At 51.9% G+C, this 10,225-nt stretch overlaps 1 protein-coding gene across 2 annotated transcripts in view; it reads left to right on the plus strand.

The window, feature by feature from the left end:
• Positions 1–6,193: 6,193 nt before the first annotated feature.
• The window catches only part of LOC137360177 (guanine nucleotide-binding protein G(I)/G(S)/G(T) subunit beta-3-like), a 5,226-nt gene continuing 1,194 nt past the window's right edge, over positions 6,194–10,225 (plus strand). The window contains exons 1-8 of one of the 2 annotated variants that reach the window (XM_068025727.1): positions 6,194–6,250; positions 6,510–6,548; positions 7,070–7,176; positions 7,614–7,622; positions 8,092–8,155; positions 8,696–8,858; positions 9,091–9,157; positions 9,317–9,518. In XM_068025727.1, coding sequence (XP_067881828.1) covers positions 6,194–6,250; positions 6,510–6,548; positions 7,070–7,176; positions 7,614–7,622; positions 8,092–8,155; positions 8,696–8,858; positions 9,091–9,157; positions 9,317–9,518 — 708 coding nt within the window. The remainder of the gene's footprint in view (positions 6,251–6,509; positions 6,549–7,069; positions 7,177–7,613; positions 7,623–8,091; positions 8,156–8,695; positions 8,859–9,090; positions 9,158–9,316; positions 9,519–10,225) is intronic. The other variant, XM_068025726.1, reaches the window with a different exon arrangement.

The following is a 10,225-nucleotide window of genomic DNA, read 5'->3' on the forward strand; positions in this document are numbered from 1 at the left end:
TAACCCCCCGTGCTGTACCTGTCCTGGGGAGTGTTTGATGGGGGACAGTGTCGAGGGAGCTTTACTCTGTATCTAACCCCCCGTGCTGTACCTGTCCTGGGGAGTGTTTGATGGAGGACAGTGTAGAAGGAGCTTTACTCTGTATCTACCCCCCCGTGCTGCACCTGTCCTGGGGAGTGTTTGATGGAGGACAGTGCAGAGGGAGCTTTACTCTGTATCGAAGCCCCGTGCTGTACCTGTCCTGGGAGTGTTTGATGGGGGACAGTGTAGAGGGAGCTTTACTCTGGATCTAACCTCTCACTGTAACACTGATATATCCCACACCCCTCACTGTAACACTCTGATATATCTCACACCCCTCACTGTAACACTGATATATCCCACACCCCTCACTGCAACAATGATATATCCCACACCCCTCACTGTAACACTCTGATATCTCCCACACCCCTCACTGTAACACCCTGATCTATCCCACACCCCTCACTGTAACACCCTGATATATCCCACACCCCTCACTGCAACAATGATATATCCCACACCCCTCACTGTAACACTCTGATATATCCCACACACCGCACCGTAACATTTTGATATATCCCACTCCCATAACTGTAACACTCTGATATATCCCACACCCCTCACTGTAACACTCTGATATATCCCACACCCCACACTGTAACACTGATATATCCCACTCCCCTCACTGTAACAATCTGATATATCTCACACCCCTCACTGTAACTATTCTGATATATCCTGGAACTGTTACAGTTAGGGGTGTGGCATATATCAGTGTGTTCCAGTGAGGGGTGTGGGATATATCAGTGTTACGGTGAGGGGTTTGGGATATATCAGTGTTACGGTGAGGGGTGTGGGATATATCAGAGTGTTACAGTGAGGGGTGTGGGATATATCAGAGTGTTACAGAGAGGGGTGTGGGATATATCAGTGTTACAGTGAGGGGTGTGGGATATATCAGAGTGTTACAGTGAGGGGTGTAGGATATATCAGAGTGTTTCAGTGAGGGGTGTGGGATATATCAGTGTTACAGTGAGGGGTGTGGGATATATCAGTGTGTTCCAGTTAGGGGTGTGGGATATATCAGTGTTACGGTGAGGGGTGTGCAATATATCAGAGTGTTACCGTGAGGGGTGTGGGATATATCAGTGTTACGGTGAAGGGTGTAGGATATATCAGAGTGTTTCAGTGAGGGGTGTGGGATATATCAGTGTTATGGTGAGTGGTGTGGGATATATCAGTGTTAAGGTGAGGGGTGTGGGATATATCAGAGTGTTACAGAGTGGGGTGTGAGACATATCAGTGTTACAGTGAGGGGTGCGGGATATATCAGTGTTACAGTGAGGGGTGTGAGATATATCAGTGTTACAGTGAGGGGTGTGGGATATATCAGTGTGTTCCAGTGAGGGGTGTGGGATATATCAGTGTTACAGTGAGCGGTGTGAGATATATCAGTGTAACAGTGAGGGGTGTGGGTTATATCAGTGTGTTCCAGTGAGGGGTGTGAGATATATCAGTGTTGCAGTGAGGGGTGTGGGATATATCAGTGTTACAGTGAGGGGTGTGGGATATATCAGTGTGTTACAGTGAGGGGTGTGGGATATATCAGAGTGTTACAGAGAGGGGTGTGGGATATATCAGAGTGTTACAGTGAGGGGTGTGAGATATATCAGTGTTACAGTGAGGGGTGTGAGATATATCAGTGTTATAGTGAGGGGTGTGGGATATATCAGTGTGTTACAGTGAGGGGTGTGAGATATATCAGTGTTAAGGTGAGGGGTGTGGGATATATCAGTGTTACAGTGAGGGATGTGGGATATATCAGTGTTTCAGTGAGGGCTGTGAGATATATCAGTGTTACAGTGAGGGGTGTGGGATATATCAGAGTGTTACCGTGAGGGGTGTGGGAAATATCAGAGTGTTACCGTGAGGGGTGTGGGAAATATCAGTGTTACAGTGAGGGGTGTGGGATATATCAGTGTTACAGTGAGGGATGTGGGATATATCAGTGTTTCAGTGAGGGCTGTGAGATATATCAGTGTTACAGTGAGGGGTGTGGGATATATCAGAGTGTTACCGTGAGGGGTGTGGGAAATATCAGTGTTAAGGTGAGGGGTGTGGGATATATCAGAGTGTTACAGAGAGGGGTGTGGGATATATCAGAGTGTTACAGAGAGGGGTGTGAGATATATCAGTGTTACAGTGAGGGGTGTGAGATATATCAGTGTTAAGGTGAGGGGTGTGGGATATATCAGAGTGTTACAGAGAGGGGTGTGGGATATATCAGAGTGTTACAGTGAGGGGTGTGAGATATATCAGTGTTACCGTGAGGGGTGTGGGAAATATCAGTGTTAAGGTGAGGGGTGTGGGATATATCAGAGTGTTACAGAGAGGGGTGTGGGATATATCAGAGTGTTACAGTGAGGGGTGTGAGATATATCAGTGTTACAGTGAGGGGTGTGAGATATATCAGTGTTACAGTGAGGGGTGTGGGATATATCAGTGTGTTACAGTGAGGGGTGTGGGATATATCAGTGTTATGGTGAGGGGTGTGGGATATATCAGAGTGTTACCGTGAGGGGTGTGAGATATATCAGTGTTACAGTGAAGGGTGTGAGATATATCAGTGTTACAGTGAGGGGTGTGGGATATATCAGTGTTACAGTGAGGGGTGTGGGATATATCAGTGTTACAGTGAGGGGTGTGGTATATATCAGTATGTTACAGTGAGGGGTGTGAGATGTATCAGTGTTACAGTGAGGGGTGTGGGATATATCAGTGTTACAGTGAGGGATGTGGGATATATCAGTGTTTCAGTGAGGGCTGTGAGATATATCAGTGTTACAGTGAGGGGTGTGGGATATATCAGAGTGTTACCGTGAGGGGTGTGGGAAATATCAGTGTTAAGGTGAGGGGTGTGGGATATATCAGAGTGTTACAGAGAGGGGTGTGGGATATATCAGAGTGTTACAGAGAGGGGTGTGAGATATATCAGTGTTACAGTGAGGGGTGTGAGATATATCAGTGTTAAGGTGAGGGGTGTGGGATATATCAGAGTGTTACAGAGAGGGGTGTGGGATATATCAGAGTGTTACAGTGAGGGGTGTGAGATATATCAGTGTTACCGTGAGGGGTGTGGGAAATATCAGTGTTAAGGTGAGGGGTGTGGGATATATCAGAGTGTTACAGAGAGGGGTGTGGGATATATCAGAGTGTTACAGTGAGGGGTGTGAGATATATCAGTGTTACAGTGAGGGGTGTGAGATATATCAGTGTTACAGTGAGGGGTGTGGGATATATCAGTGTGTTACAGTGAGGGGTGTGGGATATATCAGTGTTATGGTGAGGGGTGTGGGATATATCAGAGTGTTACCGTGAGGGGTGTGAGATATATCAGTGTTACAGTGAAGGGTGTGAGATATATCAGTGTTACAGTGAGGGGTGTGGGATATATCAGCTTTACAGTGAGGGGTGTGGGATATATCAGTGTTACAGTGAGGGGTGTGGTATATATCAGTATGTTACAGTGAGGGGTGTGAGATGTATCAGTGTTACAGTGAGGGGTGTGGGATATATCAGTGTTACAGTGAGGGGTGTGGGATATATCAGTGTGTTACAGTGAGGGGTGTGAGATGTATCAGTGTTACAGTGAGGGGTGTGGGATATATCAGTGTTACAGTGAGGGGTGTGGGATATATCAGTGTGTTACAGTGAGGGGTGTGGGATATATCAGTGTTACAGTGAGGGGTGTGGGATATATCAGTGTGTTACAGTGAGGGGTGTGAGATGTATCAGTGTTACAGTGAGGGGTGTGGGATATATCAGTGTTACAGTGAGGGGTGTGGGATATATCAGTGTGTTACAGTGATGGGTGTGAGATGTATCAGTGTTACAGTGAGGGGTGCTGGATATATCAGTGAGGGGTGTGGGATATATCAATGTTACAGTGAGGGGTGTGGGATATATTACTGTTACAGTGAGGGGTGTGTGATATATCAGAGTTGCAGTGAGGGGTGTGGGATATATCAGTGTTAGAGTGAGGGGTGTGGGTTATATCAGTGTTACAGTGAGGGGTGTGGGATATATCAGTGTTACAGTGAGGTGTGTGGGATATATTTGTGCTACTTTATCTGTTAGGTTGATCTCTATTTGAACATTAGTTTTGATCTATTCCTGGGTTAGTTTGGTTTTGGCAATTGAGAATTTGACTGCCCAATTTGACAGTGAAATGAGCCGGTGAACGTTCTCCCCACCTGCTGCTCGTCCTTGCACCACTGATATTCGCCCCTTTCTCAGTCAATGCGAGGCCTGATTTCCATTTATTCTGATCACGCACCTGATGCAAGGTGAGTATCGTCATGCACTGAGGGAGAGCCGAACTGTTGGAGGGTCAGTACTGAGGGAGCGCCGCACTGTTGGGGGGTCAGTACTGAGGGAGTGCCGCGCTGTCAGAGGGTCAGTACTGAGGGAGTGCCGCACTGTCAGAGGGTCAGTACTGAGGGAGTGCCGCACTGTTGGGGGGTCAGTACTGAGGGAGTGCCGCGCTGTCAGAGGGTCAGTACTGAGGGAGTGCCGCACTGTCGGGGGGTCAGTACTGAGGGAGTGCCGCACTGTCGGAGGGTCAGTACTGAGGGAGTGCCGCACTGTCAGAGGGTCAGTACTGAGGGAGTGCCGCACTGTCAGAGGGTCAGTACTGAGGGAGTGCCGCGCTGTCAGAGGGTCAGTACTGAGGGAGTGCCGCACTGTCAGAGGGTCAGTACTGAGGGAGTGCCGCACTGTCGGGGGGTCAGTACTGAGGGAGTGCCGCACTGTCGGAGGGTCAGTACTGACGGAGGGCTGAGGTAGTCTCTCTTCTCGGCTTTTCCTGCCCGACGTTTCTGCCTCCGTGTTTACACCCAATCTTGTGTTCGATGAAAAGCAATGGCGTGCTCTTTGTTTATTTGCCTGGCACTGCTTTGCCTATGAATTGTTTGAGATGTTCTCGTCAATGCATATTCCAGCCCATTTAACTCTCTCACACCACCCGGTCCCGTATCGCAGGAACAACAGGTTTCGATCGCAGTCTCTGTCCCAACAGCACAGGGTTAATTTGAGGTCCACGGTAACTTGCGGGTCGGCCTACATTTCCCTCTCTCCCTCCAGGGGCTGTCCATCCCAGTACCCTCAGACCTGGGTGTAAATTCCTGAGAGTTTGTGTCCCTCCAGCTCCTGTCTCTCTCACACACACACTGTGTCTCTTTCTCTTACTGTCTGTGTCTCTCCCCGTGTGTCACTCTCTCTCCGTGTCCCTCCCTCTGTCTGATTCTCCTCTTGTTCTGCTTCTCCCCCTCTCCGCATGTCCCTGCGCCTACTTTTCTCTCCCTCCCTCCAACTCCCTTTCTCGACGACTCTCTCTCTCTCCCTCTCCCTCTCTCCCCACTTCTCTCTCTCTCTCCGTGCCTCGCTGCCTCTCTCGGTCTTCCACTCTCTCTCTTTGTCTCTCTCTCTGTTCTCCCTCCCACTTTGTTGGCCGTTCTCTCCATCTCTCTCTCTCACTCAGTCCCTCTCCCTCGCTCTCCCTCTGTCGCTGCCCCTCTTTCTCTCCATCTCGTTCCCTCTCTCCCCCTACCCCGCCCTCTCTCTCAGCCTCTCTCCCTCTCTCAGTGTCCCCTTCCCTCCGTGCTGCCCTCCTTCTCTTTCAGCAGCCCTGCCCCGTCAATCCTCCCGCCCTCTGCTGTCGTCCTCCCTCAGCCCCTCGGCATTCCTCCTCCTCCTTCACCCTCCCCTCTCCTGGGCCCTCATCCTCCTCCCCGAGCCCCTCGGCCGGCCCCTTCCTCCTCCTCGCTGAGCCCCTCCTCTTCCTCCCTCGGCACTGCTCCCCCACTCTCTTCCTTTCTCCCTCTGCCTTCCTCCACTCCTGCCTCTGCCCCAGCCTCCAACCTCTTCCCCACCCCCGCCACCCTCAACAGAGACTGCTCACAAGCCTCATTGCCAGCAACGGACCCAGGGAGAGTTGGACCACTTGGGTTGACTCGAGAGTCAGCGGGTCCCCCCCACCCCTCGCTCCCTCCCTTTCCCCCTCGGGGCTCCCTGTTGCTTTACAATATCAAAGCATCACTTATGTTCCAGGTGATCCGTCCTCCTAAGACAACCAGGCTGAAGAAGACCCTCTGAGCATCCTGCGACTGGCACCATGGGTGAGATGGAGGAACTTCGCCAAGAGATGGAGGCGCTGAAGAAACAGATTGCGGTGGGTCCCCTTCACCCTTCCCTCACCTCCCCCGGCCCCCACCCCCATCCCCTCCGCCACCACCCAGCAGGAAACATCCAAGGTTCATCAGGTTAGCCAGGGCCCGGGGGCGGGAGGTATGGCCGAAAATTGGCCTCAGCACCAGGGATTCCAGCCAGGTTATCATGACACTGCAGCGGAGAGGGACATTGCATGGGGGAGGATGGGGTCGGACACAGGCCACGAGTCGTGACACTAACATTCCCATGTTTTATTACAGGAGGCCAGGAAAGCGACATGTGACAGCAGCCTGTCGGAGGTACGGCGTGTGAGTGGAGGTGGGGGGGGGCGGTGCGAACGGTGAGCTCCGCAGGTGGCGGTGGTGGGGTAGTAACGGTGGGTGTGAGCGGGTGTCTTCTGCGACCCAACAGTACGAGAGGTTTCGGGAGATTGGGGGTTCGGGGACTGCAATTTCGGGCAGGCCCTGAGGGGGAAGTCGGTGTGTGTGCGCGCGGGGGTGGGGAGATGGGGAGTCAGAGGACAGGGAGAGTCCGGTTTTGGATTTTTGAGCTTTGCGGGAGTAGCGGTTCGGATTTTTGCGGCTCGGGGGTGTTGGGTTCTGGATTTATGGGGGTTCGGATTTTTGGGGTTCAGTCGGAGCTGGGATTTGGATTTGGGGAGTTTGAATTTTTGGGATTCTGGGAGAGCTTGGGTTTGGAATTTTGTGAGGTTGGACGTTTCTGGTTCAGTGGAAGTTGGGGCGGGTGGTACGTTTTTTTGGGGGCGGGTTCGGAGTTCTGGTGTGATCCCTCTGTCTAATTTTCCATCCCCTCCCCTCAGATAACGGCTAACCTGGACCCTGTTAGTCGAATTCAGATGAGGACCCGGAGGACCCTGCGAGGGCACTTAGCTAAGATCTACGCGATGCACTGGGGCACTGACTCCAGGTATGCTCAGGCGTCTTTTTTTCCCCAGAAATAGATCATTCCTTCTTCATTGGGGAATTGCAGGCATGCGAGCTCATTGGGTGCCCACATGAGTTAGAATCAGAGACTGGTTACTGCGCAGAAAGAGTCCTTTCGGCCCATTGTCGCTGTGCCAGCTCTCCTCAAGAGCAACCCGCCTAATCCCGCTCGCGCCCCCGCCTTTTCTCCGTCACTCTGCAGATGATGTCTCTTCCAATAATTATCCGCTTATTTTTTGAAAGCCTCAATTGAATCTGCCTCCACCGCACTCTCAGGCCATGCATTCCGGATCCGGACCCCTCGCTAACTTTGCTGACAAGTCTGCCATGTGGCACTTTCACAAACGCATTCTGGAAGTCCATGTATACCACATCAGCTGCATTACCCTCGTCAATCCTCTCTGTTACCGCATCAGAAAGCTCCAGCAAGTTAGTTAGACATGACTTGCCCTGAGAATAATCCGTGCCGGCTCTCCTTAATCCATATTTATCCAAACTGTTAATTTTGTCCCGGATTATGACTTCCAAAAGCTCTCCCGCTCCGGAGGCTAAACTGACTGGAACTGAAGGCAAGCTGGTTCGGAACCGGGCTGAGACAGGGATAATGGGTAGCTACCCGAACTGGCAGGATGTAACTACCTCACAGATGGAGTTTGGAGGGAAGGGGGGAAGCTAGGTTCTTTAACTGAGAGAGAGATGAGGTCGGTGGGGTTAAATGCATCTTTTCCCAAGGTGTCCTCACGTTCTGGTTCCCTCTCCCCCTTAATCCCCCCTTCCTTATGCCTCCCTCTCACTTCCTCTGCCACTACACAACTCTCTCCCTCTCTCCATTACCCCTCCTATCTCCCTCACTACTCTCTCTCTCCGACTAACCCCCTTTCTCCCCCTCTCCCTTCAGGTTACTGGTCAGTGCATCTCAGGACGGAAAACTGATTGTGTGGGACAGTTACTCGACAAACAAGGTGAGATGTAAACCCTCAGTGAGAGTCAGTGTGTGTGTGGGACCCGTACCCCAGTGAGAGTCAGTGTGTGTGTGGGACCCGTACCCCCAGTGAGAGTCAGTGTGTGTGTGTGGGACCCGTACCCCAGTGAGAGTCAGTGTGTGTGTGGGACCCGTACCCCAGTGAGAGTCAGTGTGTGTGTGGGACCCGTACCCCAGTGAGAGTCAGTGTGTGTGTAAGACCCGTACCCCAGTGAGAGTCAGTGTGTGCGTGGGACCCGTATCCCTAGTGAGAGTCAGTGTGTGTGTGTGGAACCTGTACCCCAGTGAGAGTCAGTGTGTGTGGCACCCATACCCCAGTGAGAGTCAGTGTGTGTGTAAGACCCGTACCCCAGTGAGAGTCAGTGTGTGCGTGGGACCCGTACCCCAGTGAGAGTCAGTGTGTGTGTGGGACCCGTATCCCTAGTGAGAGTCAGTGTGTGTGTCGGACCCCGCACCACAGTTATTTGTAACCGTAGAAGGTGGTCTTTTTGAACAGAAAAGCCTCTTGTCCTCTCCACAGGTCCATGCCATCCCACTGCGGTCATCCTGGGTGATGACATGCTGCTATGCCCCGTCTGGGAACTGCGTGGCTTGCGGGGGGCTGGACAACATGTGCTCCATCTACAACCTGAAGACCCGTGAAGGCAACGTGAAAGTCAATCGCGAGCTGGTGGGTCACAACGGTAAGGCTGACGGGGGTGGGGGGGGGGCCCGGGGCGCCGATCCGCGAGCCAACGCCCGCCTGGAATTTGGGACCGGGCAGCTCGGAGAGCGGGAACGTCCCCTCGTTCCCGTAAGATCGGGTGCGGACAAGGTCCCGTCTCCTTTGCCCTGGGGCGGGGAGGGGCATCACCGTCGGCCATCTTGCCAAACTACCTCTCTGCCGCTAAAAGACCCTCTCTTCCCGTTTCCTAGGTTATCTCTCCTGCTGCCGTTTTCTTAATGACAATGAGATCATCACTAGCTCCGGGGACACAACTTGGTGAGTAGAAAGCACTCCGATCGGGGCTCAGTGTGGGAAGGACCCCAGGCCGCATCCCGGGCCTTGGTCGTCTTGATCCCGCCCGGGGCGGGCAGCGCACACCCATCAGCAGTTTGCTAACGCTTTCTCTTGCCCCGTTCCCCCCCACCTCCCCCGCAGCATCCTCTGGGACATCGAGACCGGGAAGGAGAAAACCACGTTCCTGGGCCACACCGGAGACGTCATGAGCCTGGCCGTCTCCCCCGACTTCTCCCTCTTCATCTCGGGGGCCTGCGACGCCACGGCCAAACTCTGGGACATCCGTCAGTCCGAGTGTCGCCAGACCTTCCTGGGACACGAGTCCGACATCAACGCCATCTGTGTGAGTATGGGCAGGAAACCCCAGAACCCCTCGATTAGATTCCAATCAGTAACTCACTCCCGGGTATCTGTTATTCAATATATAAACCTCCCCGAACCCCTGGATTAGATTCCAGTCTGTAACTCACTCCCAGGTATCTGTTATTCTATATATAAACCACCCCAGAACCCCTCGATTAGATTCCAGTCTGTAACTCACTCCTGGGTATCTGTTATTCTATATATAAACACCCCCGAACCCCTGGATTAGATTCCAGTCTGTAACTCACTCCCGGGTATTTATTATTCTATATATATATCACCCCGAACCCCTCGATTAGATTCCAGTCTGTAACTCACGCTCGGGTATCTGTTATTCTATATATAAACCCCCGAACCCCTGGATTAGATTCCAGTCTGTAACTCACTCCTGGGTATCTGTTATTCTATATATAAACCACCCCGAACCCCTCGATTAGATTCCAGTCTGTAACTCACTCCCGGGTATCTGTTATTCTATATATAAACCCCCGAACCCCTGGATTAGATTCCAGTCTGTAACTCACTCCTGGGTATCTGTTATTCTATATATAAACCACCCCGAACCCCTCGATTAGATTCCAGTCTGTAACTCACGCTCGGGTATCTGTTATTCTATATATAAACCCCCGAACCCCTGGATTAGATTCCAGTCTGTAACTCACTCCCGGGTATCTGTTATTCTATATA

The sequence above is a fragment of the Heterodontus francisci genome, unplaced genomic scaffold, assembly GCF_036365525.1.
Source record: "Heterodontus francisci isolate sHetFra1 unplaced genomic scaffold, sHetFra1.hap1 HAP1_SCAFFOLD_1128, whole genome shotgun sequence".
NCBI classification, from domain to species: Eukaryota; Metazoa; Chordata; class Chondrichthyes; order Heterodontiformes; family Heterodontidae; genus Heterodontus; species Heterodontus francisci.